The sequence below is a fragment of the Oxyura jamaicensis genome, chromosome 1 (genome assembly GCF_011077185.1).
Source record: "Oxyura jamaicensis isolate SHBP4307 breed ruddy duck chromosome 1, BPBGC_Ojam_1.0, whole genome shotgun sequence".
In the NCBI taxonomy this organism is placed as follows: Eukaryota; Metazoa; Chordata; class Aves; order Anseriformes; family Anatidae; genus Oxyura; species Oxyura jamaicensis.
In genome coordinates this window covers 191481944-191503754 of record NC_048893.1, presented here as the reverse complement: position 1 = coordinate 191503754, position 21811 = coordinate 191481944, and the positions used below count along the sequence as shown (strand labels likewise).

The 21811-nt window shown below is 34.8% G+C and overlaps 1 protein-coding gene across 2 annotated transcripts in view; it reads left to right on the top strand.

Annotated features, from left to right (window-relative positions):
* CNTN5 (contactin 5) overlaps positions 1–21811 on the top strand; it is a 691903-nt gene that overhangs the window by 515694 nt on the left and 154398 nt on the right. For both annotated transcript variants that reach the window (XM_035328324.1, XM_035328319.1), the window contains 2 exons: positions 1538–1741; positions 16331–16433. In XM_035328324.1, coding sequence (XP_035184215.1) covers positions 1538–1741; positions 16331–16433 — 307 coding nt within the window. The remainder of the gene's footprint in view (positions 1–1537; positions 1742–16330; positions 16434–21811) is intronic.

The following is a 21811-nucleotide window of genomic DNA, read 5'->3' as shown; positions in this document are numbered from 1 at the left end:
CAGATCAGTTAGAGCTAGTGTATTTCACATTTCTTGTACCATAAATAGATACCTCAGTACCTATCTTATATATCTCAGTACCTATCTTATCATTGGCAAAAAATGTACAGAAAAATTGAATTTTTGAGGTGTTTCCTCTCATTTCCATTCTTTCTTTTTCTGGCTAACTTTCTATCAAGAAAATCTTTTGACCATAGTGGGAATAAATGTATGATAGAAACAGACTAACAGATTTGCAATTAATATCTTCATGCTGAAGCTGAGAATAGTCACCTAAGAAATTTATGTCTAAAAACTTGGAATTTACTATACCAATGGAGCAGTATCCATCTTGGAAAAGTAGGAGGGGTTTAATATACCTGAACTAGCCTTGGCTTTTCTAGTTCTGGAGTCAGATTTTTAAAAACTGTGATAGGGGAAGATTACAGAAGAAGTTACCTCATAGCTGATGTGTAAGTAGTGAGGAACATTTGTTTCAGTGTAAAGACAAAACGAAACAGTGTAAGATAAAGTGGAAACAGAAGAGAACAACATGTAACAAAACAAAAAAAAAAAAACAAACAAAAAAAAAACACTATATATAAGGTTAAGGCTTTAAAGTCTAATTTGTAGAATTCCACATGAATAATTCCCTGCAATAGCTAAACCAGAACCTCATTAACTTTATTGATACTTCTAATGCAAAGACATTAATGCATCTAGATTTGTAATACATCATGATATAATTACATACATAATATTTTTTCTCAACCAAATATTATGAGTATAAAGGGAAAAGTATATACTTTTTGGGTGTACAGAATGATTACCAGGATAAAAATGATAATCAAGGCAGATTAAACTTAAAAAAAAAAAAAAAAAAAAAAAAAAAAAAAAAAAAAGATTAATCTGATTGTTGTAAAGTGCTTGATAGCTTTGGTTTAAGGAATTAATTATTATAAGCATATAGAAGAGGACATTAAGTGTAGTGGAGTAATAATACCCACAAAGTAGGTTGAAAAGCTATTAGAATCTGTTGACTATTTTTTTATATATATATTTTTAATACATATTCAGAATAAAAACTGTTTATGCATATACATAAAAAAATCATCCCTAGCTCTACAGGAAGTATCTTGTAGTTCACTGAAAATTTGAACAGGTGGAGAAAAGAATTCTTTGTTTCTGGATTGACACAACAAAATAGAAAAAGGAATTATCTAATATTTTATGGTTGATTTCTCAGTCTGTTGAATAATTTAATTCTTTTTCTGAAGTAATTTTTTCCTCCCAGAGAACATGTTTAGGACTGTTTAATAATTTGTCACTTATGGCTTATTTCATTTCCAAAACTTGAAATAAATTAATAATATATATATATATATAAAAAAAAAAAAAACTTCTTTTTTAAATTAAAATTTAAAAAATGAAAAGCCTTTTTTTTTTTTTTCCCTAGATTATTTAAATAAAACTAATGAACATTTCTTGAGTGTATCCATTAACAATATGGAGTATTGTTTCCATAATAGCTTTCTCTTATTTTTCTGTTTTCTTTTAGAGATCATCTATAGCTGGGTATTTAATGAATTCCCATCTTTTGTGGCAGAAGATAGCAGACGCTTCATCTCTCAGGAGACAGGCAATCTCTACATCTCCAAGGTGCAAACATCTGATGTTGGCAGTTATATATGTCTGGTAAAAAACACAGTGACAAATGCGAGAGTTTTGAGTCCTCCTACACCTCTGACACTGAGAAATGATGGTAAGAAAGGTATTATTTCTGGGTACGGCATGCAAGCAAAATACTCAGTAATTTAAGAAACACATTTTTTATTTATTTATTTTTTCAATCTATGCATGCATTTACTGCTGCAATCAGCATAGGAATGGTGTCCATGGAGACAGTCTTCTAAAACATCTAACGGTTGTGGGACTATTTAGACCTCCAGAGACTGAGGTGCAATCTGACACTCCTGAATTATTTTGTTTAGAAGATTTCTTTTTGGTATTCTGGTGCTCTGTCACTGTCAGAGAGAAGCAAATCTCCTTTCTCAGTAATGTCTGTTTCTTTAGGACTCCATTCAGTTGCCAAATGAATGTGGCTACTGCCACACTGAGATGCTGTTAGACATCTGAAACATCCACAGGAGACTAGCAAGTATCACACAGGACAGACAGGAAACCTGTGCTCTTAAAGGCCAGCTGGATGCCTGAAGATACATTGAAGCATCTCAGCTGTCACAAGATGGTTAGAAAACTGAACAGAGACCATCACACTTAAAACCTGATGTTGTTCTGAAGACCTGTTACATTTCCAGGCTCCAATTCACTGCAGAGATTAAGGACCACCAAGAACACCACAATAGTTTTGATTATAAAGATAGCTACACAGGTAAACACATAAAGATAGCTACACAGCTTTTGAATTTCATCAAGGAATATCACTGCAGTATTTTTTCTGTAATTAAGTATTATTTTCAAAAACTGGCTTACGAGCTGAAATATCTTAGTCAATTCCAAAAATTAAAAGAAAACACCTTCCAATAATATTTCTTATGGAGCAGTACGACATTTCAATAAAAATTATATGTATCTCCAATTCTGTTGGAATAGCTATCTATAGAGACAACTATTTTTTGCTTTTTTGCAACTACAAGATTCATATTTAGTATTTTGTAATTCCTTTTTGGTTTTGTTTTTCATCAAAGCAATGTTATTTTTGAGACTAATAATTAGTGATTCTATAAATAACTATATTTTTATTTTTCCAGGATGTTCCATACTTAATGATACTTTCTAGTTCTTCAGAAATTCATTTCAGCAACTTAGCAAATATGAATTAATATTTACATGAATCAGAGAGAGAGAGAGAGACTCTGAGGCTTTAGTCCTGCTTATAACTTAATCTAGCATTATGACTATCCCTGTAGATGCATTATAAAGACTGGACTTTAACATTGACAATTCAATTTTACAGAGTAAATAAAAAAAGAATGTTCACAGATTAGAATGGAATTAAATTAATCTTTATTCATTGTAACTAGGTTGAACTGTCTGTCTGTAGAGTATGCAGTCTCTACAAGAAAAAGCTGCATGTTTTACAGTATCATTTCCTATTTATTTATTTTTGTTGTTGTTCTGGTGTAGTACTTATGCTAATCATTGCATTTGTGATGTTTAGTTTTACCAAATGAACAAAGCAGACCTGTTCTTTTCAATATTAGCTCTTTGAAAATGAAAACAGAAGAAAATATGTTTTAATTAGTTCAAATTATGACACAAAAAGAATTATATTGCCATATTTATTATTTATGTCTTGATATGTTGTTTATTTATTACATTTTTACATGCTCTTATTAGGTTCCATTTGTGTGCAGCAGTTCAACAGATTCAACAGATTTAACAATTCTATGATCCTGTGATTAATTATCCATAATGTAATAGCAGTATATTGGCACAAAATAGGAGTGGAGAGAGTAAATAGGATAAAGGAAGCAGTCTATATCACTGAGCTATGAAACAAAAACTGTGAAGGAAAACAGTGCAAATATCCTTAAATGTTGAGTGGGTAGTATATATTAGCCTCAAGAAAATTTGTGTTTCATGGCTGACTGTCATACAGCTGTGATGATCCAACCTTCTGAACTGTGCTGGAATACTGCGGAGGCTTTTGCATGAAGATGAACTGCTCCTGAACAATTTCCCAATTCATTCTTTCCCATGTATGAATTTCTACCAGCCTCCCATGACTTCATTTTTATCTGTTGGGATTTCTGAAAAGTCCCGATTGTTTCAATGGAGTTCTTTAATATTTCTTAGTAAATTGCATTTGCTTTTCTGCATGACTGGCGAATTTTTTCAGTGAGGAGAATGGAATTTTCTACCTACCCTTGTAGTTTTCATAAACCTAACTTGAAAAAATGTTAAGGAAAAATTTATGATTTAACAATCTGATCTCATTACTTAAAACTTCTGCCTTGTTCTACCTCTTTCACTGAATGCAATAATACTAACTTTTTAAAAACTATATGGGACCACAATTAAAATACTCATATAGCAATATTATGCTTTTTCCTTTCGATATAGATTGTTTTAGGTTATATTACTTGCCCATTTAAAAATATTAAAAGGGGACATCATAATTTTGTATATGTATATATATAATATACTCCAAAATATGGGATAATAAAACTGATGAGTCATAGAATGGCTTGATTTGGAAAGGACTCTAGAGATAATCTAATTCCAACCCCTCTGCAGTGAAAAGAAGTGCTTATTAGACTTATAGAAAATTACTTGTTTGTGAAGAGGATGGAGGTAAGAATGGACTATAAGCAAGCCCATATTTAAGTAAGTGAGAAAATAGAATGATTTTTAAAACAAATATCCATGCACCTGAACATTTACTTACCCTTATGTTTCTGAATACTGTTTTATAAATTTGATTACGCCTTATATTTTTGAGCTTTTAGGTATAAAAATGAGTTGAATCACTTTCAACTTTTCAAATATTCACTTAAGTGCAAAAATCATACAGCTTTCTGATTTGTAATGATTGGCATTCCAACTGGCATAATCCTACTCAGTCAGCTCATTTGTCAGAAGCCGAAGGAAGAGCTTGTGGTTTTAAACAGCATTTACAAATGGTGCTACATAAATAAAACAAATTATATGTTATTTTTTCTCTGGACATATGTATGTCCATAAAAATATAATACTTGATATATTTGTCATTGTTATTGTTTTTTAATAGATGTATAAACAGTACCTGTACCCAGGGGAATGGACAGCCTGTGACAAAATACAAATAAAAATCCGATGATAACACTGATCCCTATTTATCTATGAGGAAGAAACAATAATATTAAGGCTTTCTGTCAAACTCTGCAAGAGTGTAGGAACTTCTTTGGCTTTTATTAATCTTTTATTTCTTTCAAGATGTGTCTCAAAGGGGAAGTTAGCTCCTTGATATGAAGCAAATTAAATAAAAACATCAAGAAATCCTTCAATGGATTCTGAATAAAATGAATACCTTACTTGTTCAGATGTCCTTGACAATCAGTCATTTCATACAATTCAATTTCACTTCAAGCTGGGTTATAAAAACACTCTAAAACTATCTGAGGAGATAAAAAACTTTTACCAGGAAAAAAAAAAAAAAAAAAAAAATGCATCATTTCACTAACTGCTTTTATAATGCATTAGAAACTTTGAGGACTTATTTAATAACACTTAACAAATGATAAACAGGGTGCTAAAATGGATCCTTACAAGCATGGGTGCTGACCGAGAGCAGTAAAGTATTTTGTCTCAAATTTAAGAAATAGAAACCTAGGTAGTATAAAACATAATGTTTGACAGCATAAAGCACATATTTGAAATTCACACTTTTTAATTCCATGTCATTATAGTTCCACGAACTGAATCATGTCTGTCATAATTCTATTGATTTTGAAGAGACTCTTCATGCAGTTAATAGTCTTGCATAGTCATAGATAGTATGGATATCTAGGCATTAAGGATATTCATCTCTGATTTTCTATGATGGAATAGGTTCTGAGTGTGCTTATTCAGGTTGAACTCTTGAATGTGTTATTTGAATATGTTATTAATATCATCTGCAAACATTTGCAGTAAGCATTTGAGTCCTGCATCTAAATCAGTTTTAAAAATATTAAAGAGAACTGACTCAATTTTAGGAGAGTTCCATTTTATGTCAGTGATCCTTCTGAGTCTTTTCCAATTTGGAATATTCTAAGAATAATCTTGGAATATAGCTTATATTTGAATTGAGCAAATCTCTAAATGCAGTGCAAGACTGTCAGGGAATTTTGGGAACTCCTCATAACACTCCAAGACTGAACTTGAACTTGAAAGGATCCCACTTTGATTTTTTTTCGAGCAGATCCAAATTCTCTGGTAAAAACACATTTGAACTCCAGGGATACAGAGACAATGATAGGGCTGACAGACACATCAAAGTATACAATGGGAATTGTATACTCCCCCTTTCTAAGGGAAGGTTGGCAAAATAACTTGTTCACTACTCCTGTAGTGAACATGTTGTTTCTCCCCTAAAATTGTAGTGAGTTATTTTTATGGTGAGTCATTGTGTAATTGAAAATAAAAGACTTCACATAATATCTGCTTTTCTCTAATGAAAAATATATTTATATATACTTCATGGGATACAAGGATTTTGAAGAAACATATTCTTATCTGTTTCATTCTGGTTCTTGTACCTAGATCCTGCTGCAAGGTTGTCAAAAATAATAGGAAAATAATAGGAAGGAAGTCATAGCATTAAAAAAAAAAAAAAAAAAAAAAAAAAAAAAAAAGCTTTTTTTAATACAAAAAGAAAACAAGGACATACATAAAGCAGCATAAAGGAATTATGTCTTTTCCTTAGAAAAAAGAAAAAAGTATATACATATAGTAGCATAAGGGAATTATGTCTTTCCATTCAGAGTTCACATTTGTTACAGCCAACCCCAGTGGTCATTCCATCTAAAACTATAAGTGAAAATTTGTAAGTAGGAAGGAAATTTTATAACCGTTTTTGGAGAGCATGGCTCAATGATATTATCAAAGAAACACAGAAGTTCAAAGATGCTCTTTGCAAAAGATTTGGTCTAAAAAAAAAAACAGAGAAAATATGCTGGGATGGTCTTTTGACAATATAAATGTGCTGAAACCAGGAGAACATCTCAGGAGCAACACGGGAAAAGATTAGGTCCCAGTGTTCAATGCAGAACAAAAACTCTTGTGAGAAAGTTTGCTTTGTGTTTAGTTTTCTTTGAACTCTGTTATGGTAACTTCATTCAAGGAGTTTTAATTGCTAAGTTTTTCCACTACTTTTTAGAAACTTTGTCTGCTGGAAATGAAGTTGTTGTTTTTAATTAGCTAATGTAATTTAAGATTCTAGACTTGTACCATCTTGCATGCTTTCTGCAGTCATGTAGTTTTGTTTTGCTTCTCCTGATGATTTATGAAACTATTACATAAATGAAAAAGTTAACTGATCCAAATGCATAGTACAGTCAGCATAAAATAAATGAACTGGAGAAATAAATGTTTCTATAAGTTCAACTCAGAATTAGGAATGATGTTACATGGAACTGTAGTTATTAAGATTTTATTCAGAAATGTGTGGGTAATATTTTAATTAATGGTGACTAAATTAAAATTTGTGCAAATTGATGACAAAAGTAATCTTAGTAGTTGTAGATGTTTCCGAATAGCTTTTGTGAGACTGACCTGGGAAGTGGTTGAGTCGCCATCCCTGGAGGTCTTTAAAAGATGTTTAGATTTAGAGCTTAGTAATATAATTTAGTGAAGGACTTGTTAGTGTTAGGTCAGAGGTTGGACTAGGTGATCTTGGAGGTCTCTTCCAACCTAGATCATTCTCAGATTCTGTGAATAGCAGGCAATTGGAAAGAAGGAAAAATAAATATTGGCCAGAGATGTCTGGGAAAAATAAATAAATAAATAAAAATTCTGCAACAGATTTCTTATGCCAAGTTCAGCACAGTCTCCTCCCTGATAAAAATGAAATGGAACAGAAAAATAGCAGTGATACTTCTGGCTTCCTGTTGACTTCCATTCTTAGGACTCATGCAAGAAAACACTTTGTCTAGTGGAATGGAGTCCTGTTTTTTCTTGTTGTGTGTGGCTGCTAAGAAATATTGTTCTTACACATAGTCAATGGAAATGTTCAAGTTTTCAAGTTTTCATACATCTACATACGCACAGATCTTTGTAGGGGAATGTTGTATACATGATGCTTTCCCTCACCTCTGAAAGTCCAGAGGACGAAGCTCAATTTCATCCATCTCCAGCTGTGCTGGGTTTAGCAGCAGAGCTTAGATGCTATATTACATATACATAAAAAATTTGATGGGTTGAAGTTCTGACTTAATAAAGACTTTCCTAAACAGAGGAGAAGAAAGAAAAGACAACCATCTTGGTCATTGTTATTGCTTGAGTTTTCAAACACGCATAAATAGAAATCTCCCCAGCCTAAACTGTAAATTTGAAACTTTGGCCTTTTGTTTGGAAATGGAAAAAATATCACTACTCTCTTCAGTGCTTATTCTGTGTTTACTTCATTGATTTTGTGTCCTTAGTGTCCTTGCTTCCCACTGGCTCCAGTGTCCTTTCTTTTAGCCACAACACATCCACTTCTAATTGAAAGTAAAGTGTTCTTAGTTGTACTCGCTCTTTAAGAGAGAGAGAAATCTCTGATATATGTATGACGCATAAGTAAAATAACTAATTTTTAAAAGTGTTTCATGATAGGAATCTTATTTCTAGAAAGGGCTTTCTAGACAGAGTTCAGGGGGTAGCTGCTGGAGAACTAAAATGGAATGTAAAGACTTTAAAGTGGGAATAGTAAAGTTTTATTTAAGCTTTAGTTAAACATCTTTTTTTTTCATGAAATGTGATCTTCTTCTATGTATATACCTCCATAATTAGATATATAAAAACACCTTAGCTCCCAACTGTAGACTGAATTACTAAATCCCAGAAGCTGAGTTAGTGAACTTCCTTTGCTATTCAGACAGATTCTAGTAAAGTCTTCTTTCTATCCTGTGATATCTGATGGGACTTTCTCTGGAGCAATGTACAGAAACATTGTAGGTACATTAGCATTTAGTGCACTGCAGAACAGAATTTCACATGAAAATTTTTAGGACTTTTCAAAAGAGATCAAAAAGATCTCTAAGTGGAAAGAAATTGTGGATAATTATCAGAAAACAAACATTTCCACAGTAAATTTTTAGAGGTTTACTGCAGGTGCAGTATTTAGAATAAGATCAATGGTAGGTGAGTCAATAAATTCTTCACAATGTGCTGAAAAATTCCACTGCAGTCAGGATGTAATGATGGGTATCATCATTATGTTTGAATTAATTCAGTTTATGCTATGATTTTATTGTCATTGTAAATGACCGTATTCAAAGCTTTCTTTCCCAAATAAATATATGGAGACATTTAAAAGTACATATCTTCAGGGAAATTGCTAAATATTTATTTGCCAACAAAAGACTACAATGGACAACCTTAGTTTGAATCACATTATAAATAGGAGATTATTGATAGGACAAGTCATACTTGAGCATTGATGCAGCAGTTTCTTAATAAAAATCTTCCTGGTTTGGGATAAAAAATCACTCAATAGATCAGAATTACAATGTGCTAAGAAACACATTTTCTGATCCGTAAAATTATTAGAAAATTCTTAGGGATTCCTCAGGAAGTCTACCAGAAATTGCCAGGAACACCCAAACAAGTAAGAATAGCAATAGTTTTGTGATTAAAGTACTATTTCGGTTATAAGAGACATTAACATTCCTACACCATTTGACTAAGATCAGGAACCTCACCCAAACCTCTCAGGCAAATACTCTTAATCACTGAATTGTGGAGTTTGTACCTTTTGCTAGCAAAATAATGGTAAGTATAAATCTGTGCCTGATCACAGATTGAACTCCTGAGTATAGGAGTTTTTTGGGGGTTTTATTTTCTCTCTAACACTCTGATGACATTATATTCTTACATTCTTTTCTAGATACCACCTTAAAAGTTTATCAGCCATTTATTCAATTGTCCCCTGTAACCTACTCCATTCAAAATAAGTTTCTGAAGTAAGTTAAAGATCTATTACTTAAGGAGTTTTAAACAAGCCCAAATCATTTTAGCTGAAAGCATTTAAGGGGCCATTATAGAAGCTTGTGCTCTGGGAGTTTCAAGAGTGTAGTTAGTACCTGGAAGATTAATGGAATAGAAGCATTAGCCTCTACACATCTGAGGTAAGGTAATGTGCTGATTTCTCAGCAGTTTGATTTTTTTTCCCCATGAAGACAAAAAGTGTACTTATGTGGATAAAGTTATAGACTCAACAATTCTTCTGCACTCTTCATTTAAGCCTCTAAGTCATGGACAGGCAGACAAAAAGAAGAGGCAGAGCAGTCCATTTTAAAATGGTAATGATGAATATCCTGTCTGTAGCTTGTTCAGGAGTGCTTAGCTATAGAAAGGACTAACAATGAGAAACTCATCTTGCTACTTTATTCCTTTCTCCATTTCCATTAAATGGCCCACAGGGAATAATGTAAACAGTTTTAACTATAGTAATGTCTGTAAATGTTTGCAATTCTGTTACAACTATTCCTGTGGTATGTGAACACCTCACAATCAATGTTTATCACATCACTGTGATTTAATGAATTCTGTCATCTTTATTTTTTTTGATGCAGACAACAGTGTATCCTATCCAAGGATTCATAGAATGGTTTGAGTAACAGGTAGTTAAATTCCAGTCATAAATTTACAGCTAAGCCAGAACAACTTGTTAAAATTAAACTTGATATATGTTTTTTGTTGTTGTTGTTGTTTTTTGTTTGTTTGTTTTTAGATTTTTCCTTATATTAGTTGGAGAATATATAATAATTGCTCTGTGATAATTGCATCATTGTACTACATAACTGAAAGAAGGAATAGGGAATTCATCTCTTCTATAAATATTAAGCTCCATTTCTGCCTGTGTAACAAACATGCCATTCATTTCAGCAAGATCAAGCTGTGCTTAGTACAGGGATATGTGCAGTTGTTTAAATTGGTGTCTTTTCACTAACTGTAGTGAATACAAAGATCATTAGTGTTTCAGTCCAACCTCATCTGGCCAGGAAAGACCTTGGCTGGACAGCAATATAGAGTGCTCTCATTCTTGTGTACACTGACAAGGAAGAAACCTGGAGACTCGGAAATGCTCAGAAAAATATTTACTTGTAAACTATCCAGTCTAAGGAAGACTAAATCACTGAGGTCACTTCTTTGCGCCAGGGGAGTTTTAGATTGGATGTTAGGAAGAACTTCTTTACTGAAAGGGTTGTTAGACACTGGAACGGGCTGCCCAGGGAAGTGGTGGAGTCACCATCCCTGGAGGTCTTTAAAAGACGTTTAGATGTAGAGCTTAGGGATATGGTTTAGTGGGGACTGTTAGTGTTAGGTCAGAGGTTGGACTTGATGATCTTGAGGTCTCTTCCAACCTAGAAAATTCTGTGATTCTGTGATTCTGGGAAGGAAAGAGGTGGAAGATGGTCACAGAAGAGATGTTTTCATGGGAAGGCAGACATGGGAGCATGTGAACAGCTCCCTGTTCCTCTGCTCAGACCATGTGATCTCTGTAATTTGTTAGGACTTTGAAAATCATATATTATGTTTCTATTCTGCTGATCAATTTTATTTATTGCTATATTTCATGCTTGATAATCGGAAATAAAAAATGTCTGAGGGAATTTTTTATGGCCTTAACCAAACATTGAAAGAGAATCACGCATATATCTGAGAAATTGATTCTAATGCACATAGCTCAAGGCCTCAATATTTCTTGAAAGTTCAGGTTCCTTTTAACACCTGATGCAGAAGAACAAAAAACTTCAGAAAAATCACATGAGGGTTATTTTACTATTACTGACTGATAGTGAAAAAAAAAAAAAAAAAAAAAAAAAGAAAGAAAACAGAAATTGGGAAAGTTAAAGAGCCGGGAGGTACACAGGTCATAGCAAAGCAATTATAATTTAACATGGGAAGGTAAAGCCTTGATTATTCCCTTAAAGTCTATGCAAATGTAATGGCCTCATTGGTCTCAAATATCATAAATTATAAGGATGAAAAATATCCCTTTGCAATAGTAGACTTTTGTTTCCTAATTTTCACAAGGAGCATTGATAACATGGGGACACCAAGCAATCACTTTGTAATTTTTCTGCATTCTTTTGCCAGGTTCTGTGGGCATGTTGCTTGCTAATGTAACAATAACCCAGAAGAACAGTATGCGGTACAAAATATTAGCAGATCATTTCATTAGGAATATGAAATTATGACATGACTTGCAAAGATCATTCAATAGTTGTATAGATTGTACCTACTAAAGGGAGTTAATTTAAAAACATAAAAACTGAAACATAATACTGTCATTTAGATGTGTTCATAAGTACTGTATTATTTTAAGGGTATGAATAATTTAATTCTATTTTAAGATGCATTTTTCAGTGATAAAAATGGCAAATATTTAATAGCAAATGACAATTTAGCAAAATTAATTTTAGGAACAGTCTTACGCTAAAGCACAATTTAAAAAAAAAAATCATCAAAGCACAAAACCTCTGAGTGAGTCTGTACAGTTAACAGTTGGCAGAGTGACAGGGGCTTAAAGGGAACTGAGCATACTCCTTAGAAAAGTATAAGGCTATATTATTTGAGCTAAATGAATTATTTTCAGCAGTATTTACAAGAGAACTTGAGGTTCCCATAACTGAAATTTCAACAGAAGAAATTTTACATGAAATATAGACATTACAAATAATAATAAATCACCATGACTAAACACATACAGTAGCTTTAAAGGAATCAGGATGCACCATTTTCCTTTGCTTGGCTTAAAACTTAGAGGATGGGCAGGTAGAAACTCTATGATTCTATGAAATAAAATACAGTTTTTTAAATAGGACTTTAGAAGTATCCAAGGAGTAAGTAAGCCTGAATTTCATACAAAATGTTTTGACAGAAAATATATTAAAAGTGCAATTAGTAGAATCATAGAATCATAGAAGGTTTGAAGAGAGTTTAAAAATCATCTACTTCCAACCCCCCAGCCATAGACAGGAACACCTCCCAGTAGACCAGGTTGCTCAAAGCCCCAGCCAATCTGGCCTTGAACAGTTCCAGGGATGGGGCATCCACTGCTTCCCTGGGCAACCTTTTCCAGTGCCTCACCACCCTTTGAGTGAAGAATTCCTTCCTTACACCCAGTCTAAACCTACCCTCTTTTAGTTTAAAACTGTTTACTCTTGACCAATCACTACACTCCCTAGCAAAGAGTCTCTCCACACCTTTCCTATAGGCTCCCTTTAAATAATGGAAGTCTGTTGTTTCCCCATTTCCCCAGAGCCTTCTTTTTTTTTTTTTTTTTTTTTTTTAGGCTAAATTAAACCAAGTTTCTCAGCCTTTCTTCATAACAGAGGTGCTCCAGCCCTCTGATCGTGTTTGTGGCCCCCTCTGGACCCACTCAAACAGATCAATGTCTTATATTGAGGTCCCCAGAACTCAATGCAGTACTCAGTGTGGAATCTCATGAGAATGGAGATGTTCCTTGACACGCTAGCCATGTTTCTTTTGAAGCAGCCCAGGATATGGTTGGCTTTTTGTGTTGCAAGTGCACAATGCCAGCTCATGTTGAGCTTCTCATCTGCCAATAGTCCTTCTCCAACTCCAAGTCCTTATCCTCAGATCTTCTGTCAATCCATTCATCACCCAGACTGTGTTTGTGCCTGGGATTCCAGTGACCCAGGTGCAGGACCTTGCACTTGGCCTTGCTGAACCTCATGAAGTTGTCATAAACCCATCTCTCAAGCCTATCTGGGTTCCTCTGGATGGCACCTCTTCCCTCCAGCATGTGGCCATGCTGCTTAGCTTGATGTCATCAGCAAATGTGCCAAGGGTGCACACAATCCAACTGTTCATGTCACCAACGAATATGTTAAATAATGCCAGTAGGTATGATCCTGTGTATCACGTAACAATACAGTAATCTTACCATATATCCATATACCATGAACATGGCTTTTAAAGAGGTAGATTAGTATACAGTTTCTGTACAACATTCCTGAAGAATCAGGGACAATATGAATCAGTGAATAGGAGAATCAGCTAATGGTTTGGGTTGGAAAAGACCTTAAAAGTAACCTAATTCTAACCCCCCTGCCATGGGCATGGACACGTCCCACTAGATCAGGTTGCTCAAATCCCCATTCAACCTGGCCTTGAACGCTTCCAAGAGATGGGGCATCCACAGCTTCTCGGGGCAATCTGTGACAGGGCCTCACCACCCTCACAGTAAAGAATTTATTTCTTTATCTAATCTAAATCTACCCTCTTTTAGTTTAAAACCATTAGTCTTTGTCCTATCTCTACAATCCCTGACAGAGTCCCTCTCCTGCTTTCTTGTCCCTCTGAGATACTGGAAGTCCACTGTAAGGTCTCCCCAGAGCCTTCTCTTCTACAGGCTGAACAATCCCAATTCCCTCAGCCTGTCTTTATGGGAGAGGTGCTCCAGCTCCCTGATTGTTTTTGTGGCCCTCCTCTGGACTTGTTTTAATACAACAAACAAAAAAAAAAAAAAAAATCTGTGATATAAAGAACCACAGCTTCCATATTGGCATGTTGTTTTCACCTCCCATCTCAAAATGGCAGGTAATTTGAAATGGCATAACACAGTCACTAGGAATGATCTCAAGTTTACTAAAGATTCTGTGTGAGGAAGGATTAATAATCTAGGATTTTTCAGTCTGTAAAAGACACAACTAACAGGGAATATGACAAACGTCTTATAAATTCACGAATGACTCAAATGAGATGAATCAGAAACTGGTATTCATAAGCGTACTCATACACACAAAGTCAGGAAACAGTAAAAGAAGTCACAAGAAGCATAATTAAATTATGAAATTTATCAACACAGTATGAGCCAGTAGGGACATTCTTTTATGACAGATTAGGCTAGGAATGATTTCAGTTTAAGCTAGGAAAAAAGATAATTGACTAAATTCAGGTGATGTCCTGACTCCACTTGAATACCCAGGACACAAAGATTATTATTATTATTTATTTATTTATTTTTCCTACAAAAGAAAAAAGAAAAACCTTTTAAGCTTAAATTACAGAACTATTTCAGAATGTGCTTTTTCATTCAAGGGTCAGTATTTCTCAAGGAGTTCATGAAACAATGTCAAAACATATGTTTTTGTGTTTCTACATATCAGTATTTGCATCTGTGCACGCAAATGCTTTTACATTGCTGAGTGTTTCTTGCTGATCTTGGAAGGTCCTCAGTTGAACAGAACATATTATTGTGATGGTTTTATTCGGGTGGGCGACCGAGCTCCACCACAACCGCTCTCTCACTCCCACTCCTCAAAGAGGAACGGGGAGAAAATACGATGAAAGGGGCTCAAGGGTTGAGATAAGGACAAGGAAATCACGCAGTAATTATTGTGATGGGCAAAACAGACTCAGCATAGGGAGATAGTAAGATTTATTGCCTATTACGAATGAGCTAGAGAAGTGAGAAACAAAGGAAAGAAACCAAAAGCACCTTCCTAACCCCCCCGCTCCCCCATCCACCCTCTTCTACCTCCTCCCCCCGAGCGGCACAGGGGAACGGGGCAATGGGGGTTATGGTCAGTCTATAGCAATTCTTCTCTGCCGCTCCTTCTCAGTCACTCTCGTCCCCTGTGCTGTGGGGTCCCACCCACGGGATGCAGTCCTTGCTGAACTGATCCGGCATGGGCTTCCCACAGGCAGCAGCTCTTCAAGAACTGCTCCAGATATGGGTCTGTACCACGGGGTCCATCACTCAGGAGCAAATTGCTCCAACCTGGGTCCTCCATGGGCAGCAGCTCCTGCCAGGTCACCTGCTCCTGCATGGGTTCCTCTCCATGGGCTGCAGGTCCGGCTCAGAATCTGCTCCGGCAAGGGTCTTCCACAGGCCACAGTCTCCATCGGTGCAGGGCCACCTGCTCCACTGTGGTCTCCTCCACGGGCTGCAGAGTGGAACCCTGCTCCACCGTGGTACTCCATGGGCTGCAGTGGGACATCCTGCTTCACCATGATCCTCACCACAGGCTGCAGGGGACTTCTTCTCGGGTGCCTGGAGCACCTCTCCCCCTCCTTCGTCTCTGACCTTGGCACCTGCAAGGCTGTTCCTCACTCCTCTCACTCTCCCAGCTGCTGTGTGGCACAAAGTTTTTTTTTTTTTTTTTTTCCCTGTCTTAAATATGCTCTCACAGAGGTGCAAACAACATAACTTATTGGCTCAGCTCTGGTCAGCAGTGGGGCCCTTACCAAACATGGCGCATCGTCTAGATCCTTCTCACAGAAGCCACCCCTATGGCCCCCTACTATCAAAACCTTGCCACATAAACCCACTACAATTATATGTACATTTCTTTGTTATAATTGTCACTGCACTGATAAATAAATCTTTGGTCTAGGAAAATTCTCATCCTTCTTAATTTTTTAAAAAAATGTAAATATGAACCGGTGCTTGAGAAAATATATATTATTTTTTTCTTAAACTTTCTGTAGTGCTGCTGGTAGCCCTGAAGAGCATTTTAAAATATGTACTGGACCTGAGTAGAGCAAATCAGATGAATTGAGGCTATCTGCATTAATTAGTAGCTTTACTGCTGGGCAGGTTTAAAAAGCAATTCACATACTTTGTTCTGTGATAATCTCATATATGGAAAAGTGGTGATATTTCATATTGTAAACATTCCTTATTTTCCAGGTGTGATGGGGGAATATGAACCAAAAATTGAAGTCCATTTTCCTTACACAGTTACAGCAGCAAAGGGAACTACTGTTAAGATGGAGTGTTTTGCACTTGGCAAGTAAGTCCAGATTCTTTTATAATTAGACATAATTGTTTAAGATGTGACATGCCTAATTTGTGGCTTCATTATTTTGCTGGATTTCATTTTCACAGACAGCCCTTACTGCACATTCAAATTAATTGACTAAGTAGCCACTTAAGAATTCCCTGCCCAACCATTTATGTGGACAGTAATTCAGTTAAGTTAAAAAACTCTGTCAAAATGAAAAGTAGTGTTCTCACAAACAAAAAGAGAAAAGTATTTACATTGAAAATTTGATAACATTCACCTATTTATTAACTGTGATAATTTTTAATCAGTAAATTCCATTTTCATCGGCCAAAATATCATAGTTGGAGAATAAATGGGATGAGTAGCTTTTTTTTTTTTTTTTTTTTCCTTCCAACTGAATCATTTTTGAAGATATATTATGAATATAAGAGCACAAAGGTCTAAATACATTTTAACACACTCTGTTAAACTGTCATTCCTCTAATTTCCACCTGACCTAATAGCACTACTAGAGAAGAGGTGTTTCATATCCATGTCGAGTGTTTTTTTATATGTTTATTGATGAATGAGTTTAGGGACAGAAAGATTTTAGAAATACTTCTTTGCTTTTTAATAGAAATTAACTAAGGAGTGAAATGATTCCCCTATGCTATTCAGATCACAGAATATAAAATGGAACTGATAACATCTTGATTTTGTTGTGGCAGTTAGTATTATTATCATTGTAAAGAGTAAGTGAGGCAAGGGTTGTGTACAGTCAGAAATAAATAGCAATTCTCTTGATTCAAAAAGTTAATTTTTGCCTCTTTATGTGTATGTAGCTTAAAAAACGTGTTCCATCATTGACATTTCGTTACAGATATATAAACAAATACAAAAAGTATATTTTTTAAAAAAATATATACCATAAAATTATGTGATGTTTGTATGTTGAAAGAAATCTCACTGTATTGAATTCCTTTCTATTTCTTTTTGTAATGGTGTTCCTTTTGTTCATCTTTCCCCCTAGTCATACTGCTCATTATCATTTATCCTGCTTGGTTTTCTAGTTCTTAGTTTATTAGGGCACATACAGGTTCCTCACAGGCTGGCTTGGATTAAGAAATAGTGGGAAGTTTTGGCTTTGTAATATTAGTAGTGAAATTTCACAACTTGGTTATTCTAGGGCATGGGATACCCCATGGCAGGGGTACTGTATCCTCCAATTCTTCTTTCTTATTTACCTAAGTAGGAACAAATCTTCAGAAGAAAGGAATTTTAAAACAATACACCATTTTCCTGGGGATCACCAGTCCACCTTGCTCAGAAAATCTGATTTTCCAGACTAACTTGTCAAAGCCTGTCTTCATGACTTGAGAGTGGAGAGAAAAAAAAAAAAAAAAAAAAAAAAAAGTATTTATTTGTTCTTTCCTTTCCTTCTTTCTTTCCTTATCTTTTCTTTTCTCTTCTTTTCTCTTCTCTTCTTTTCTTTTCTTTTTTTTTCTTTTCTTTTCTTTTCTTTTCTTTTTGGTTCAGGTTTTTCCCTTAACACTTTCTATTTACTACCTGGATGAGATTTGTCTTTAACTTGCTTCCCTTCTTGCCTGTTTCTCCTGACAATTCAAAATCATGTGACCAACATCCAGGTAATCTCAATGACCAGGTCATCAGAAAATATTCATAAACAATTACAGAAAATTCTTTTTTTAATAATAATAATAATAATATTAATAACATCTATTTAGACCCACTGACCCTGAAAGCTATAACTCAATCAGTCCAAACAAAATGTAGTAGACTGTAGTCTACATCTAGGGGGTCATCAGGCAGTGACAGTGGTTTTTTATTTGTTTGTTTGTTTGTTTGTTTTTGCAAATTCATGCTCTACATAAATTTTAGCAGCAGTTGAGAAAGCAAATACAAGGGGAGAACTTGTGTAGGGTCTTATGTTTTAAGAGAAGCAAAGAGGTATTCAAAACCAATAAAAGGAGAGATTACTTGAGATGATAAAACAAGTGAGGAAAACAGCTGCTCTGTAGAGGCAGGTGGCTCCAGGCTCTCTCCTGTCAGCAATGCTAACTAGTTTTCTGCCAGGTCAGTATTGGCAACTTTGAGACTCCTGGCTAAGGCTGGAGCAGTAACCAACATTTTTTCCCCCTCTTGTTGGAATTACAATTGCAGGCAGATTCCTACTTAACGGTCACTTCCTAGCAAAGAGGAGGTAAGCCAAATGTTGTCCTTCACAATGACTGCTGACAGACAAGAAAAGCAGCTATTAATATTTTCCACCATCAGCACCTCAAGGTTTAGTAAACTCTCTCAAAAAGAGTCAGTCACTATTCAAACTGCCACAAAATAAAGGTGACAGTTGACAGGAAAAGCTTTAATTAGCATATTTCTAGGTTCATATTTGGAGCTAACCTTTAACAAGAAAACAAAACAAAACAAAAACACCTGATCCATCAGAGAATTTTAGATTTTCCAATAAGTTGACCTCATTTTCTGCTATTACAAGCAACTACTTTTACCATACTCCTTATCTTCTTTTTGCAGCCATTAATCAAGCCAGCTGAATTGAAATTGCTTTCAACCTGATTGGTCATAATTACATGAATGACATTTCAGGCCTCATTTGAAACCTGGAGCCTGAGGTGGAAGGTAGAAATGCATCAGATTCCTTGCTCATTTTTATTGCTTTTACTTTCATCCCCATCTCTTACTCCCAATAGTTTGTACAAATATTTTCTGGTTCTCCTGCCAGGGGTATTCACTATCAAATTGAACAGCAGCTAATTTGTTTTTTATTTACCTTTCTGAAATTTGGAGGTTTGAATTCTTATTTTAATTAAAATGATGTTTATTGCAGTCTCAAAGTCAATATGCTGCTGTTTTTCTCATGCTTCAATTTGGCTGCTCTCAAGCACCGCTCTCTTCTACCTATGTAATTGTGACAATGACAGCCATTCCAGAAAGATTTCTTAAACCAGGCATTTCAGAGATATTCCAGAGAAAGCCTAGTCTTTAGTTACAGATTAATGATTTATTAATAGCTTTTATTTAGAACTGCCAGTCACCATGGCTGTAGAAATTAAATAAACTGGAGCTGTGCAACTTTTGTCTCCAAATTAACTTAATTTCTTGACAGACAGAAATGGTCTGAAAATGATTTTGTTCTAACTCAAGCAATATGTTACAATTACAAGTAAAAATATTACGTTACAAATACCACTTATAAATATATTTGTTATTTCTAAAGAATTCAAAGTAATACAGAATTGAAATATCTCAAAATCATGTTATTTATTTTAGGTAATACTGCTTATAATGAGCATCACTCATTGGCTAAGAAATCACTGCATTTTTCCATGATTTACTGCTGAGGTATAAGAAAAGATATAACAGACTGTGGTGGTTTTACCATGCCAGGCAGCTGAACACCACAACCACTCTCTCACTCCCCCTCCTCAGATGAAGGGAAGAAGTAAAGGAAAGAACAACTCACGGGCTGAGATAAGGATAATTTAATTAAAGAGAAAAAAATTATTAAGGAAATATTAATTAAACAATTCAACTAAAGGGAAAAAAGGGAAAGGGGAAGAGGGAGGGGGAAAAGGAATAACAAAACAAAACAAGTAAAGGCTATGTGGAAGTGCAGAGGAAAGAAATTACTCTTTACTTCCCACAAATGAGCAATGCTTGACCATGTCCTTGAAGCAGGGCCTCAATGCACATAGCTGGTGTTCGGGAGGAGGACAAACATTTTCGCAACGAGAGCCCACGCCTCTCTTCTTCTTCCTTTTTCCACCTTTTATTGCTGAGTGTGACATCATATGGTATGGAATATCCCTTTGGTTGGTTTAGGTCAGCTGCCCTGGTGATGTTTCTTTCTCACTTTTTTGCCCACTTAAAGAAAGTCCTGATGCAGTGCCAGCACTTCTCAGCAGCAGACACAACACCAGTGTGATTCCACTGCTGTTCTGGCCACAAGTGCAGAGCGCAGCCCTGTATGGGCTGCTGCAGGGAAAGTTAACATCCCAGCCAGACCCAGTACACAGACAGAAAAGTTCAAAGTAAAATTTACTCTTACACATATATGAGTGTGCAAAATTGCAGTTTAGTGATATTTAGTGTATTGTGCTGGGTTTTTATGCTGTCCCACTTTTGGTGAAAGGTTGTTTTTATATAGAGAATTACTCATACCCACAGAAAACTTGTGTTTTGATTATTTGATTATGTCTACATTTCATATATATCTGTAGCACACAGATTCAATTATGTTATTTTAATTAGGAACACCTGAATTTTCATTTCTTCCCTAACAAGGCAGAGGAACATTTTATTTTTTTTTTATATAAAAATAAAATAAAAAACTCTCTTGCAATAACAAAGTATTGACATCTGTTTTTTGAACTTTTTTTTTTTAAGAATATAACAACATATTTTTAATTTACATAATTGCTAAATCCTGATCAAGATTTAAATTAAGTCTTGTTAGATTAAATTTTAAAAATAATAATAATAATATAAAAGGTCTACTTTAATTTTTACTGAATGGAAGAATTCAAAACAACTACTTTTTTATATAATATTTAATATATGATGAGCTTATTGTTAATGAGATGCTCATTTGTAGTCCAGATACTCCCGGTTCTCTAAAAAATCCGTCATTCTAATGCTAACTTAAGCTTATTATGTAAATCAGAAAGACAAATCATGGCCTTATTCTTTGTGTAGGTCATGGTAAAGAAGACACGATTTTGCCCACTAACACTCTTGTGATCATAGTATTCTTGCTCCAGAAACACAATTTCTCTGGCTTCTGTCACAACAGGCTGCCATTTGCACTTTTTCTCAAGTATTACAAAATTTGCCTCCAAGAGCATCCAGAGGGAACCCATTAATTCTTTCATTTGTCATTTCCTCTTCTTTCAAAAGGAAGAATTCTGATGACATCATTTTTCTATCCATTAGAAATATGTGCAAATCGTAATGCTGAAAGATAAAAGGACTTTAAAATCTGTCCTCACCACATTACATGTTCAGTGATGACATGCTTGCAGTGACCACAGTCAAAGCATTCTTCAGTTTAACAGTTCCTGGCTTTGGAGTATATTTATCTCAGAAGTACTTTTAATGTTATTATTTTGGCATTAGACTTAAAATAGAGAGCTGATAGTGTTTTTTAAAAGTAAAGTGTTTATTAAAAAAATAAATAAAAAATCACAGAATTAAGAGGTGTCCACAGATCAGACAATGATATAGGACTCCTTGTTCAAGCTAGCCTTGTGAGCTGAATGTTATGCCACTCTTCAACAATCAAAAAGTCTTGCCCTCAAAGGAAAGTAGCTCAAGGAAAAAAAAAAGAAAAAGAAAAAGAAAAAGAAAAAGAAAAAGAAAAAGAAAAA